At 36.7% G+C, this 15,563-nt stretch overlaps 1 protein-coding gene across 1 annotated transcript in view; it reads left to right on the top strand.

Annotated features, from left to right (window-relative positions):
- Nucleotides 1–14,499, top strand: part of ZFP91 (ZFP91 zinc finger protein, atypical E3 ubiquitin ligase) — a 56,825-nt gene extending 42,326 nt beyond the window's left edge. Inside the window, exons 3-11 of the mRNA XM_004466833.4 lie at nt 3,680–3,892; nt 4,190–4,226; nt 4,892–4,993; nt 5,533–5,667; nt 6,178–6,228; nt 7,248–7,326; nt 8,111–8,225; nt 10,292–10,391; nt 10,713–14,499. Coding sequence (XP_004466890.2) covers nt 3,680–3,892; nt 4,190–4,226; nt 4,892–4,993; nt 5,533–5,667; nt 6,178–6,228; nt 7,248–7,326; nt 8,111–8,225; nt 10,292–10,391; nt 10,713–11,223 — 1,343 coding nt within the window. The 3' untranslated portion in view covers nt 11,224–14,499. The remainder of the gene's footprint in view (nt 1–3,679; nt 3,893–4,189; nt 4,227–4,891; nt 4,994–5,532; nt 5,668–6,177; nt 6,229–7,247; nt 7,327–8,110; nt 8,226–10,291; nt 10,392–10,712) is intronic.
- The last annotated feature ends 1,064 nt before the right edge of the window (nt 14,500–15,563 follow it).

Genomic DNA, 15,563 nt, shown 5'->3' with positions numbered 1-15,563 from the left:
CCCACTTGGGACCCATAGTCTGGCTCAGTGCCCTGAGCATTGGCAAGGAGGAAGGACACAGAGGCAGTGGTGAAGGGGAGAGAGAGGAAAAGGGGCAGGAAAAAGAGGAGAAAGGGGTTTGGAGGTCTGATTGATACTGGCAGTAGATGGGGAGGGGAACCCTACACTAAAGGGTCTGTCAGCAAAGTAGATGACCAAAATAAAGTTATTTCAGTTCAAGCATCTGCTCTTGAGTCTTCCCCATACAGTCAGGCTTCTGCTTTCAGGAAAGAAGATCTAGGAAACCCAGAGGTAGGGAAAGCTGAGGCAGATGGTAAGAGTCTATGGTGGTACAACCTCATTCCCCCCACACCAGTGGCTGTGGAAGCAGTGGCAGTCTCGGATGCCTTCCAGATCTGGGGCAGAGTCGCACCTCCAGTGAGATTTTTATTTCAGTTATTGTATTTTTCAGGTCCAGAATTTGTTTATTTTCTATAATTGCTGCCTCTGCATTATGTATTTGTTCAGACATCATTCCTCTGATTTCCTTTCATTCTTTGCCCATGGTTTAACTCTTGAGCATATTTAAGACAGTTGATTTAAATTTTTTGTTTAATATCCCTAATGCCCGGGCTTCCTAAGATAGAGTTTCTCCACCCTCCCCCCACCATACAGGCCATACTTTCTTGTTTCTTTGTATGTATCAGTTTTTTTCTAGAAAATTGGCTGTGTGGAATCTTCTAATTTGGTAACTCTGGAAATCAGCTGTTCACCCTCCTCAGAGCTTGTCATTATTGCTTGCTGTGGGTTGTAATTGTGTTTTTTGAGTGACTTTTTAAATATTATTCTTTGTTCCTGTGTGGTTTCTAAAGGTTGTGTTCCTTTAATATGTGGTCAGCTAGTGACTTGACAGATTGCCTAAACTCTTATGTTTATATTTTCTTTTTCTTGATTCATCATTTGCATGGTTTTAATAAACCTTTGCCTATTTTCCAGAGTTTCTACAAAATTTATTCTGACAGTTTTTGCTCATTTTTCTGGTGTTTCTGTGGAGGGGTGGGGTCTAAGACTTCCCTGTTGACAATTTTGTTGATTTCATTCCCCAACAATGCTTTTTATTGAGTAGTAAAGATTGGGGGGTCTGGGTGGTAATCAGTGTGATAGGTTATTATGCATTATTCATAAGGATAAAATTTTTTGTCAAATTGATGTCATTTGTCAAATGCACAAAGTCTTAAGTGTGGGAAGATTTGGGCATACAAACCATTCATCATGAAGAAGAAAAGAGCTTTATTCACTAGGAGAGGTTATGGAATAGATTTACAATCTAAACTAATGGAGTTGGGTTGGATGGAAGAAAGATTTTCCTCTCTATTACTAAGTGTTGTAATACTTTATGAAGGGTGTTTTTTGAATTCCCATCTTTGAAGACATCTTGAAAGTAGCCATGACCTAGATATAAAAAATCCTTGATTACTAGTCTTAGGGCATGATTTCTAGATCCAGGTAGGCCTTGCGATCTTGAACAAATTGTCTTCTTTGGCTTTGCAATTATTTTATGAATAAAAATCATTGTATTGTTTGTTGATTAGGTAGATAGTCTTTGAGGAATTTTTCAACTCTTAACACCACCTCCTTTTTTCTGCTACTTAAAAAATAGCTCAGATAGGATGAGGGCGAGGAGGGCAGTGATGAGTAGAAAGAATAATTGAAAAGAAATGCACAACTGATTTAATAATAAATGTCAGGTTTTCAGGTGTCTTCACTGCTGTTTGATTCTACATTTCAAACTAATTTTATTTCATTATCTTGATACAGTCTCATAAAATTTTCAAATAGTATAGCTAAAACTATGGTATAGTAGCTTTACTCCCCACGTTACATAGTGAAGTAAACTGTTTTAGTGATATCTTTTAAACATAAATGTTAACCAAAAACTTGACCGTATATTTTGTCTTTTTTTCCCATTTAACAATTCTTTTGCAGATGATAACACACCATTCTTTATAGTGCTCCATCATAGTAACAGAACTTGGTTTATTTAACCACTTTATCATTGATGGAGGGTTAGGTTGTTTCTTTTTTTTGCTTCTGTAAACATGCTGCAGTGATCTTCTGTGTGCCAGTTTATTTTCCTAGGTAGATAGAGGTGGAGTTGATGGATATAAGTAGTTTTTAAATTATATCTGTTTTGAATAGGTAATATATTCAGGTAATTCCAAATTCAAAAAGTATGGAAGAGTATATAGTTCTGCTTGTATCCTTCAGCTACCCATTTCCCTTCCCTAGAGATAACCAGTATTTATCAATTTCTTACGTATCCTTCTAGAAGCATTGTTATAGTTAAGATATATATGTATATCTTTTTGTTGTTTTTTTCACTTTAAAGTATCTTGTTCTCACTGAATAGATGTACCATATAACCAGTCCTCTGATATTTAGGTCTCTAATTTCTGGTAGTTAAAAACAATGTTGTAAAAATTAGCAGGTATATAAGTCATTTTGCAAATATGATAGTAATTTTGTAGGGTAAATTCTTAATAGCTAAACTTCAAGGAATAAGTATGTGAACTTGTAATTTTGATACATATTGCCAAATTATCCTCTGTAGAGTTTTGCCAGTGCACACACTGTCGACAGTGTATTAGAGTGCCTATTTTCCCGCAGCCTTGCCAGTATGATACGTTGTTATACATGTGGATCATTGCCAGTATAACTGGTGAAAAATTTATAATTTTCAGTTGAGTTTCTCTTGTTTTGAGTGGGTTGAACATTTTTTGTTTTGTGTTCGTATGTCTGAAAGCTATAATATAATTTTGCTTTCACTGAATTGCCATTTTTCTATTGGTCTGTTAGATTTTGCTTGTGGTGGTTTTTGCTGTATAGAAAATGTTTTTATATTTATAAAGTCGGATGTGCCAGTCTTAGGATCTCTTTAAGTTTTGTACTATTCTTGGGAAGGCCTGTCTCATTCTGAAATAAAAGAATCTTCCACTTTCAAAATGGTGTCACTTAATTATATAAGGTTTAAACAATGAACTAATGTAGATATAAAAGCTATTTTCTAATACCTAACTTATTTTATTATTTATTGTGCAGAAAAGGGTGGCCCTGCCTTACTTTGCTCACCCTTAAAGCACAGGAAATGCCATGTAACAATATCAGATTGTGCATGATTGTATATTGTCTCATAGAACTGAAATGAAACAACACTGGAGCTGTACTTTGCCCTGTGGGTGAATTAAAATTTTTTGTGTAGTTCTAAGCAAAACTGTTGAATAGAATTAAGGGAAGGCATTCCTTAAGGGAATGCAGTACCTTGTAGCTATAGGATTGTTTAGTTGTTAAAACATCTAGAGCTGTTATTCTTTCCTTTTTACCTGCTTCTGTACTTCTGATCATCTTTCTTGCACCTAATGTAGTTTCTGTTATCTTCGATTTAAAGATTAGAATTCCAAGAATTGAATTGCTAGGTGTATTTTGCATACTTCTCTTAGGGTTGCTTTTTTAGTAAATGGGGTGATACATAATTACTACTTTGAAATGTGAATTATTTTCACTTCTACAATTTTGCTAGAAATTTGGGTATTTTTTTCTCTTAAAAAAAAATTCAATGTATCCTGTTGTCAATTGAGTAGATTTACAATAGTAGGTATACAGGAAAGGTTAACTCAAAATAATGCTGTATGTTTCCACCTAGATCCCAAGGAAGAGAAAGAAGAAGAAAACGATTCTGCCCAGTCCCGGGAAGTTTCTGTTGCTGCAACTAGACCTAGCCGAGGCTGGCGTAGTAGTAGCAGGACGTCTGTCTCTCGCCATCGTGACACAGAGAACACCCGAAGCTCTAGGTCCAAGACTGGTTCGTTGCAGCTCATCTGCAAGTCAGAACCAAATACAGATCAGCTTGATTATGGTACAGTATAAGTATAGCATGGTTACTTAATAACTAATTGCCTATTGGTTTGAAATATAATGTTCAGTATTTACCAAAACAGCTTAGCTTTCAGGGTCAGGATGTGGTGATAATAGCGAATATTCTTTTTAGACAATTGGCAGATATTCTCCTTTTGTATAATTACTTAAGCAGTAATTTGATTAGAGTCTTCGGGCCATAGAGAGGAAGTTCATCTGTATCTACACATATAGGAAGTTCATCTGTATCTACATATAGATTTTCTTTTTTAACTTTTTTTGCTTTATTTTTCCCCAGATATTGCAGAAGAGCGTCAGTCTCCAGGTGGCATTAGGTAAGAAACCTTTCACATTTCATATTTAAACTCCTGGGGTATAGAGCACAATTATATTAAATGAATCAGATGTTTGTTTTCTGTTTGAAAGATCTTGAGCCAAAATATGAATCAACTTGCTCTTAGATAATTCAGTTTTGGTATTTAATTTAGATTCAACCTTGTCCTTGATTAGAGCTTTAACCATGCACTCTTTACTTACTGGTTCGAAAAGTATGTCTTGAGTGACTTTTTTGTATGGCTTCGTCTGTGATGAGCACTAATGTGAAATATGGGTGTTTTGGCCAGTGGTGTGGGTTTTTTTGTTTTTTAAATCAGTGTCTTCTGCGATAAGTCATGTAATTTGGTCTGTTGATAGGTCTTTTTTGATATAGCACATTACTAGACATGGGATTATAAAGTTTTTTTAACTCCCACTGCTACTGAGCAGTCATCCACCCTACTTTAATGAAGTGACAGCATATCTAGGATTTATATATTGTTTGTTCCAGTTACTCTTTAGGATAAAACAGCAAGATTGCAGTGCAATTAGATCATAAGAATGAAAATTCTAAATAACGTAATGTCAGTCTTTGGTTGCCTCTAAATAAATTGCCAAATAATATCTAGTCAGACATAATCCTTACAACTTGAATTTCTCTTTATCTATTTGCTTCTTTTGGTAGTGATGAAGAAGAAGAGGAGGAGGAGGAGATGTTAATCAGTGAAGAGGAAATACCATTCAAAGATGACCCAAGAGATGAGACTTACAAACCCCACTTAGAAAGGCATTTTTCAGATTTTTTTTCCAGACACATAGTGAAAAATAAGCAGGAAAGCATTATTACATGCTTTCATTTTTGTCTTGTGCCTAAGTAATGGTTATAGACTAAATTTCTAAAGAGTAATTAATTATGCACTTGTTTTATAAGTCTACATGGTACTCACTATCATCCACTTAAGTAATCTTGCTTTCCATTTACAGAACCTTATTTTGATCATGTCCAAACTACTCTGATGTTTGCATGTTTTATTTTAACAAATCATGAATTGCCTGCATTCTTAAAGTTGTCTTTGTTTGTTTGTTTGTTCTGTTTCTCTTCAGCATTGTAGTTAGATTTGATTCTGAGCATCTTTAGCTTGGGGGCATCCCATATATCATTACTGTTTATAGCAGGAACAGTTAGTTGGTGGAAAATCACATCTCTTGAGCTGAAGATAGTTTATAATAAATCAGTAATTACCCTAAGATCTGCCCTGTTACTGTAGTTTTCCTTTGAGAAGATCCTTTGCTGAATACCAAGTTGAAGTGTATTTGTGTTTTTAGGGAAACCCCAAAGCCACGAAGAAAATCGGGGAAGGTGAAAGAAGAGAAAGAGAAGAAAGAAATTAAAGTGGAAGTAGAAGTAGAGGTGAAAGAAGAAGAGAACGATATTAAGGAAGATGAGGAACCACCTAGGAAGTGAGTAGGCAATTACCACTAAAAATGGAAATCTAACAGATTGTGAAGCCACTGGGGGCAAAAATGGAGGGAGTATAGCGAGGATGTTGACAGTTGGCTGCAAGCAGCTAACAGTTTAAGTGTTTAGGCTTTTTGGTTCTTTCGTAAGGAGAGTATAGTTTATGTTTTTAGGTAAAGGATTTTTTTATTCTACTTTTTAATTGTGACTAAAATTTTTCAGTATAACATCTCTTCGAATACTAGCTAGCCTTTGAGGTTTATCTAGATCTTCCATAATTTATGAAAGGTATATATTTAATTTTTGATGGAGGCTGACTTGAAAGTGAAATTATTTCAGAGTGCAATCTTTCCCTGATTTGCCAGATGCTTCTTTTGGTTTTATGTATTCTGGGATTATCCTTTGTGTCCACCAGCTGCTCTTTGACCTTGAATATATGTCTTCTACCATCCTTCACTCTTCAAGCATCATTCTGGAATATGTGGATAGTTACTCTGTTCTTTAAATTATAGGAGAGGAAGAAGGCGAAAAGATGACAAAAGTCCACGGTTACCCAAAAGGAGGTGAGTATCTTATACTCCTATTCTGTACTTTAATTTTGGTTCTAGGCACTTTACCCACCTGTTTGTTTGCTAAAGGTTGCCAAGGCAATATGCCAGAAATGGGTTGGCTTTTACAATGGCAGTTTATTAACTTCTAAGCTTAGAGTTCCAAGGCTGAGAAAAATGTCCAAATCAAGGATTCAGGTGAAGCTCTCTATCTGAAGACACAGCTGCTGGCAATCCTGGACTCTTGTCACTTGGCAGGGCACAATGGTGGCATTAGCTGTCTCTTCCTTCTCTGTATCTTACAGCTTCTGGCTTTCTTCAGTTTTCTCTCTGCTCCTGTTGCTTTCTCTTTCTCAGGTTCTGTTGATTTCAACTTCTGGCTTCCAGGACTTTCTCACCTTCTGGGGGTTTCTCTCTGTGCTCCTGGGTCTTTTCTATCTTTCTAAATTCATCCTGTTTATTAATGACTCCAGTAAGAGGATTAAGACCCACCCTGGGTCACACCTCACCAAAGTAATCTAATCACAGATCCTTAACTGAAGTGATCTAATTAAAGGGTCCCACCTATAGTAGGTTCACCACCCCTATAGGGTTGGATTATCTCTAAAGACATAATCCTTTCTGGGGTCCACAAAAGCCTAAACCTCTACCACACTATATATTTAGCCCATTATAATCCTGCAAAGTATGGCTATTAAAAATTCCACAAAATCAACTTGATTAATGTCTTGAGGCCAAGTTACTGTACTTTCATATACATTATAGAATATTGACTATTCCAAAAATCTTAATACTACTTATTTACCATTTTGGGGCTTGTTAGTTCATTTGTGCTATTTTTTAAAACTCCATTAGACATTTGTCATTTTTCTGTTAATTCTAACATAAATTCTATGCAGAATGTATACAAGTAAGAGTCTTTAATTCTTCATAGTATAGAAATAGCTCTTCCCTATAGTGCAATTGGAGTTAAAAGCTACTATGCACACTGCCACTTTTCTGTCGCTGACTTTTCTCCTCCATTTTGTTAATAGAAAAAAGCCTCCAATTCAGTATGTCCGTTGTGAAATGGAAGGATGTGGAACTGTTCTTGCTCACCCTCGTTATCTGCAGGTCAGTGAAATTGTTATATAGGGCAGCCTTTCAGGTATATTCCATTACTGGTTCTCCCACTTCATCAGGTTTTATTATTTGTGGGTTTAGTGTAGGCTTTATAATTTTTCTTATAAGAACACCTACAATGTCAAAAAACATCTTTAAAGATAAAATTACTTTAATCATTGTGTTATAAAAGTGACTTAAGAGACTGAGGTTCAAATCGATGATTTCCGTGGAATCTTGGAGTATTCCAGTTTCCCAATGTGGTGCATATACTTCTGATGTCAGAGATGAATGTAACAACACACCAAGACACAGCAGACTTTATTTTAAAATATATTAGAAAAAATTAGCAAATCAAGACAATCATTCATAGGATCTTATTCAGGATGAATAAAAAATGTTTAGGTTTTTTGCATGTGTGATACTAAGGCCTTGCTTTTGGATTCTCCTTCTGTTATAATGGCAATACCCACTATTCTTTTGCTCTTATATGTGCCAGTTAATGCACTATACTATATGTAATCTTTGCTTCCCACACACTGTGAAGTTATCCCTTTTTTATAAATATCAACCAAAGCTTTCAGTGTCTCTCCGTAGATTGCACTGCTAGTGAATGACAGATCCAGATTGGAACCCAGATCTATTATTTCCATAGTCTATCTTAGCAGTTTATTAAACTACTTTCTTACCCATATGAAAAAGTATTTGATTTTCCCTCAGCACATTTGACTTAGCAATGGAAAGAGTTTTTAGGAAGCCTTAATTTTAATATTTTCACTTCCTTTTGTTGTTATAGCACCACATTAAATACCAGCATTTGCTGAAGAAGAAATACGTATGCCCCCATCCCTCCTGTGGACGACTCTTCAGGCTCCAGAAGCAACTTCTGCGACATGCCAAACATCATACAGGTAGTTTTTTTTAAAAAAAGATCATTCATCTAATAGGACTAAAAGTATGGGGAGAAAGCCTAAATGTTAAAAGAGGCTTGCTTTTTAGTTTATGTTAACTACATAGCTCCTGGGACTAGCCATCATAAAGTCAAATCATAAAGACTAGCCATAAAATTGTCATGTAGGCTTCTGTAGGAGCTACTGGCTCAAAAAGAGAAACTGTCTTCATAATACAGATTGTAGATTTAAATTCCATTCATTTATAGTCACTGTATTCTCCATCCAGTGAGGCTAATAGAAGCAAATTGGACTGGACAAGAGAGCTACCAGTAACTATGTGCCAGACCAGACACTTTTTTAGTTTATTATCTTCACAACAATACCAAAGGCTAAGATGAGGGCAAGGTCCCACTCTTTCTATCATTTGCTATATTTGTGACTCAGGCAAGTTGCTTAATTTTTCCTCTGTTCACTTTTACTTACCTGTAAAGTTAAGGATAATAATGATTCCAATATGACAGAGTTACTGTAAGAATGAAATGCAATTAACATACACAGTGCTTATTTTATTGCCCAGGGCCTGGCACATGGTAGACTTTCAGAAGACCAAGATTTTAACTCAGGTCACTTTGAAGTCTATAGTCTTTGCATTATACCATTTTTGTGTGTGTGTGTGAGAAAAATACCATCTTTCCTCTGTTTCTTGAGAGATACTGCCATATCTCCCATTTCTTTTCCCTGTTAATATTGTATTATCACATAGAAAAGTAGTTTCTGGCAACCACTTTTAGACTGTTTGAGCTAAATATCACAAGCCCTAAGAGTCTCAGGTTGACTCCTAAGTACATTCAATTTTGAGAACACCATGGCTGTTTTCTCACACTTGGTTTTAGAGCTGTTTTTTTTTTAATAGATGTTATTTATTCCCCGCCCTGTTGTCTGCTTTCTGTGTCCATTTGCTATGTGTTCTTGTGTCTGCCTGTATTTTCATTAGGCGGCTCCAGGAACCCATCCTGGGACCTTCTGGAGTGGGAGAGAAGCAGTCATTCTTTTGCTCCCTGGTCTGCTGCATCTCTTACTGTCTCTCCTCTGTGTCTCTTTTTGTTGCATCATCTTGCTACGCCACCTCTCCGCATGGGCCAGCACTCCTGTGCAGGGGAGCACTCTGCACAGTGCACTCCATGTGGGCCAGCTCACCACATGGCCGGCTTGCTTTCACCAGGAGTCCCTGGCAATCGAACCTTGGACCTCCTGTATGGTAGATGGGAGCTCAATTGCTTGAGCCATATCCACTTTCATAGAACTGTTTTTGAAGGCTTATAGAATTAAATTGAGTATTATTCACCTTTTAGCTTGTAGTCATGTTTTCACTTTGATTATTTCTAGCAATTTTAAATGAAAAGCATAGAAAAATGGAGGGATTATTCCTTCAGCCGATATATATTCGGTACTAAGTACAGTGTCATTTTGTCCCATGGATTCCACACCATGTTACCACATTCATCAAAAAGTCTTGTGGAATTTGGGGATATTGTGTGGAGAGAGGGGGACGTAGCTGAATGATTCAAAAGATGTGGGTAGGAGAATAAGGGAAAGAAATACAGGTACTGGTTTTTTTATATACAGTTTTCATGTATTTGATAGCAGCTAGAATTTTCTGAGAGAAGTTTGGATTTTCTTGGGAAACATTTTATTAAACCTGAAATAGTACATAATTACCACTTTAGATATGGAACAGTTTTCTTCTAGTGAATGCTAAATTCTTTATATGTAAGCATTCAGTTTCACAGTCTGAAAAATACGGTTTTAAAGAATAAAATCTTTAGAACATTTAGTTGTTTGTTTGCCAAACAATTTATACAAGACCTGGATTAATGGTAAAATCAAGATTAGGATTCCATTTATATTATCTAGTTTTTTTACAGGCCCATATGCTACTGAATGTGAGGACTGAAAAGTAAAAATGGCATTTCTTTTTAAAAATTGTGTTCAGTATTGCCTGTTCATCTACTTATTGTAAGCTATTAGAAAAACATTTAACGGGATTCTAAATGGAAGGCTACTAATGTTATATTTCCTCTTAGATCAGAGGGACTATATTTGTGAATATTGTGCTCGGGCTTTCAAGAGTTCCCACAATCTGGCAGTGCACCGGATGATTCACACTGGCGAGAAGCCATTGCAGTAAGTATTTATTTACTGATGAACATTTGAATGAGAAGTGCATAAATCCCACTTGAGGTTAGCCCTTTTTCAAACATCTCAGCTGCCACTGCTCTTTACTTTTATCGAATTAAAGGATGGGTATTGATTGAGGGGGAGATATTCATCACCTTATTTTTCTGTTTCTTATGTTTTTCAAGCAAAGAAAAGGAAAAATCAGATTGATTTTTCATCTAGTAACTTTCCCTAATCCTTCACAAGAAGTATATATGAGCTTTTACTCCAAATAAGAGCTCTTCATTTCTCTATTTAATCAGCCATTTCCTCTTCCACTCTTTTTAGATGTGAGATCTGTGGATTTACTTGTCGACAAAAGGCATCCCTTAACTGGCACATGAAGAAGCATGATGCAGACTCCTTCTACCAGTTCTCTTGCAATATCTGTGGCAAAAAATTTGAGAAGAAGGACAGTGTAGTGGCACACAAAGCAAAAAGTCACCCCGAGGTGCTGATTGCAGAAGCTCTGGCTGCCAATGCAGGCGCCCTCATCACCAGCACAGATATCCTGGGCACTAACCCAGAGTCCCTGACACAACCTGCAGATGGTCAGGGTCTTCCTCTTCTTCCTGAACCTTTGGGAAACTCAACCTCTGGAGAATGCCTACTGCTTGAAGCTGAAGGGATGTCAAAGTCATACTGCAGTGGGACAGAACGGGTGAGCCTGATGGCTGATGGGAAGATCTTTGTGGGAAGCAGCAGCAGTGGGGGCACTGAAGGGCTGGTCATGAACTCGGATATCCTCGGTGCTACCACAGAGGTTCTCATTGAAGATTCAGACTCTACTGGACCTTAGTAGGAGAAAGACTGGGCACTGGGGTAGCTCAGACTTTGTATTTAAAAGATAAAAGGACAAAAAAAAAAAAAATTTAAAGCATTTAAAATCTAGTAAAATAACTGAAGGGCCTGCTCTTTCCATTGTGGAATACAGCGTACACACACACGCATACACACACACACACCTATTCCCTGTTCTCCCTCTGTTGTCCCCTGTATAAAAATGATGCCTCCTTTAACAGAAAGGTGGACCAAAAAAAAAGAAGCTCTTAATGTGAGAAGAAGCTCTCAAACTCACTTCCAGCCAGGCAGACTTCCTGCTAATCGACAGATTCCCTTTGCCAACCTATAACTCTGATGTACTCTGGATCAGCTTCTAATTCTTATAGTACATAACCATCCTCTAAGTCCCTTCTCCTTTACTGCTGCCCTATAGTTCTTGCTTCTACCCACCACAGCACACTTATCCTCGAAGTATCATATACAGTTCTAATCTCCAGAGGCTGGCAGCTTGACTTGGCACTTTAGGGCCCCTTAATAGTGTGAGCTGTTAAAACAGCACACGTCTCTCACCCCCTTTTCCTCCATTCCCCATTGGGCTTCAGAAGGGAAGGATACATGGGGACCACCTCCCTCCTCTTTGACCCCAGTACCTCAGTCCCCCTCACCTTCATATGGCTCTCAATGGTGCTCACTTGCTTGGAAGCAGGCTCCCAAGAGAGAGGGGGCTGCCCTTTACATGGTCTCTTACTGTAAGACAGAGCTCTGTACCAGTGAGATGAGAAAAGTCCCAGGCTAATGGCAGAAATTTGCACTTTGAACATGTGTGTTTTGTGTTGTGGAACTGAGATTCCTTATTTATTAACGGAAAGTCTGATTTTTTTTTTTTTTTTTGTCTTCGTTGCTATATTTTGTGGGGCTGGGAGAAATTAGATTATTCTGATATGGGGTCCTATCCACAAGAAGTACTTTTGAAGGCAAGACATAGGGTTAAAGAAGCACAGCCAGCCTCTAAAATCATAGCTTTCCAGTGGCCTTTTTAAAAAAGCTGGTCCGCAGCACTAATAAAATCACTACAATATCCTAGCGCTTGTTTGGAAGCCTTTTTAAAGAAGAATGTGAGGTTCATGGTAACCAGCGGTCTTTGAGGTTTTTAGAGCATTGAGATTTAAGAGTTTTTGAGGGGATAAGGAGGGTTGTTAAGGGTCTAAATTACAGGTGAAGATTTTCTCTTGTGAATCTTTCTTTTTTGTCCCCTCCATTTCCTTATACATACTCCCGCTATTACTCTCTGACCCTTGCTTTGCTTTTGTTTTTTTTATTGCTTTATCATTGGTTCATTCCAGATCCCTATTAGTGAAAGACACTGCCATGAGTGAAGAAACAGAAGTCTGCAACCAAACGTTCTAGGTCAAAGGAAACAGCTCTGTTCTGTTTCCCTTTTAATAGTAATACTTCAGAAGAGGAAAGGCTTCAATAGACAGAGTTAATAATCTGTATAATAATGGCTCTGACTTTTATCTAAAATTCTGAGAATTGCCACTTCCCTTGGGATGGGGATTTTCATGGTGTGGATCACTTATTGCTGTCCATGGGAGAGACAGGTAATGTTTTTATATAAGTTCATCTGTTTTGGCTTATTTTTAGAGAATTAGAAGGGCAATTTCAATCCTTCTGTATACTTTAGAAGCTGGAATTGAAGCCTTGCCCTATTCATTCTTCGTTGTCAGAAATGTTTGATGGCTATTGGAAAGAATGAAGTTTTGCTGAGTACAATATAAGAAACAGCTCATTTTTCACAAACACTGAAATTTTTAAAAAATTATTAATTTTCTCTGATTTGTTTTTTGTTTTTGTTTTTGTTTTTTTTCCAAAAAAGAGGGGTAACAAAATGTCATCTCTGAAAGAGGCTTACTTTACACCTACTCCTGACACTGTTTGGGGTGCCAGGGAATGGAGAGTGAGACACCTACAGTGAATAGTCTAAAATGTACCATTGTTTTATTTTCAGAGTGTTGCAGATTTGCCTTCCCTCCAATATGGGGGTAGAAAATGGAATGAGGATAGAAGGGATGCTTTTGGAATTGACTTTGTTTGGTATGTCGAATAGATTTGAAAATGTTACAGGATGGATTGGATGGGTCTACAACTAAAAGTTGTTCTACTCCAGTATAAGTCCACATTGTTACCAATTCACTAGCTAGCATCTCTACCCCACACTTTTCTTCTCCTTTGTCTCCATAAATTTCATTTGCAGGGGGTTAGTCATCAGATACCAAAGTCATCACAGAAACAAACTGCATTTTTAAAAAATGTTTTCTTTCTGAGATAGAGGTAAAATTTGTTCTTCCCTATACCATTCTCCCCTCCCCTCCCCTCCCAAAAGAACTATTTCTTTCTAATAATTAGGAAACTCCTGTTTTTTCTCCTATGGTCCTCTTCATAGCTACCATTTGCCTGCAGTTTGCTTCAGTAAATTATTGTAGCAGTTTGCAATTTTAAAATATTTTTCAAGGGCTTTATTTTTCCTTTTGTGTAGTAAAGAGTATAAGTCGACTTTATTAATATTAAGCCCTCTTCGTTTTCCTTTCTGCTTCCCATGTTGTTTACTTCATTGTCCTTCCAAGGAGCTCTTTTCATCTTAAAAATCTGTATTTCATATGTCTAATTCTGTTTCCTTTTAAATAACTTCCTATGCATGTTCTCCATCTTGAATTGGCAGTTCTAAATTCTGATAATGTAGTCAAGTTACAAATACTCAATATTTTAAGAGATGTGCTTTCCTCTAGTTTGTGTTTGCCTAGGGTTATTTTCTCTAACTGTAACTCTTTAATATACTTCAGAGGGTTTGGATAAACACTGGCTGTGATTAATAAGAGTAAACAAAATTTTTAAGGTATGGAAAAGCATCCACATGAGCACTTGAACCTGCTTTGAAGAGTGTGTTACCAACTAAGGTTATTACAGTCTGGTTGCTTGAAATACATATTTTCTTCTGTCTTTTTCCCACTTTCTAATGTAGTGCTAAAGAAAACTGAAAAATTGTAATGGATCAATTTAAAATATTTCCTAAAAGCCTTTTTTGCCTATTGTAATGTGCAGGACCCTTCTCCTTTGATGGGAGAGACAGGTAGTTACTGAAACTAGGTTGAAAAGGTTATGTAAAAAAAAAATATATATATATATATAATAAAAGGGATACTCTGCTTTTCAAATCCTTGTTTTCTCTTAATCTAGGTAAGACATATCCAAAATAAATATGTAAAGAAGAAAAATAAAGGTTGTCTTCATGGAAGCAATTTGTCTTCCTTGGTTGTACTGGGTTGCAGTTATCCTAGTAGTAAATATTTAAAGCTGCTAAATTAGAAGACCTGGTGCCATTAGAGTTTTTTACATGGGGGATACTATTTGTTGTCATTCAGAATCAGGTTGTTCAATTTTGACCCAGTTTAGTTCTTGATTTCTAGTGCCAAAATGCTTTGTGATTCTTTAATCATTTGGCAAACTATTAGAAATCCCTTTGATGTTTCAACATCCTTCTATTAAAAAAAATTTTAATCTAGTAGAGGTAACACTAAGAATGTCATCAGATCATTTTCACTCTCATAATGACAAAGCCTTGAAAATGTTTAATATGAATGCTTCTTCACAAAACATTGTCCATATCAGGTACTAACACACGCACAAAACTAAAATTCTGCCTGCCTAAAAGCCTGTGACAGCTGCCCAGGCCTGATTTCTTTCACCCTTACATCCCTCATTTATTGTTTACCTAGGAAATGGGCCCCTGAGAAGACATATGTTTCGATTAGAGACAACATCTATGGCATGAAATAGTGAAAGTTAATTGATTCATTTGGCCATGAAACTTATAACCCTTACACAATTACCATCCTCCTCTTAACCTACTGAATTAAATTGCATTAGAATGAAAACCCTGCAAACATCTTTAACTCTTGCCCACATTTAAAAGCCCAGCTCATTCTCTTATTTTAAAAGTGTGGGTTATGGCTGGGATAGGGAAGAAAAAAAGAGCATATTGTCACTTGAGTGAGACTGCTTTAGAAATGTTATCAAGTCAGGGTTGGTTGTTTCCTGCCCTTTGGAGAACAGGTCTAAACAGTTCTTCCTCATTCTCTAGCTACCAGGAAGACATTGTCATTGAAATTAATGATGCTTCCTTGGTTTTGACTTTTAATCAAATATAAATTAAACCAACTTAAAAAAAAAATAGAAGAATGAGAATTAGAAGAGACTGTAATTTTAAAATAAAGGACCTTTTTCTTACAAGTTTTGTTTCTTGAATGAAAAGTGAATACCTAAAAGAATGAATGAAATTGGAAAGTCAGTGGGTGAAAC

Source organism: Dasypus novemcinctus, chromosome 10, assembly GCF_030445035.2.
Source record: "Dasypus novemcinctus isolate mDasNov1 chromosome 10, mDasNov1.1.hap2, whole genome shotgun sequence".
Lineage (NCBI taxonomy): Eukaryota > Metazoa > Chordata > Mammalia > Cingulata > Dasypodidae > Dasypus > Dasypus novemcinctus.
This window is presented reverse-complemented; position numbering and strand designations above follow the sequence as displayed.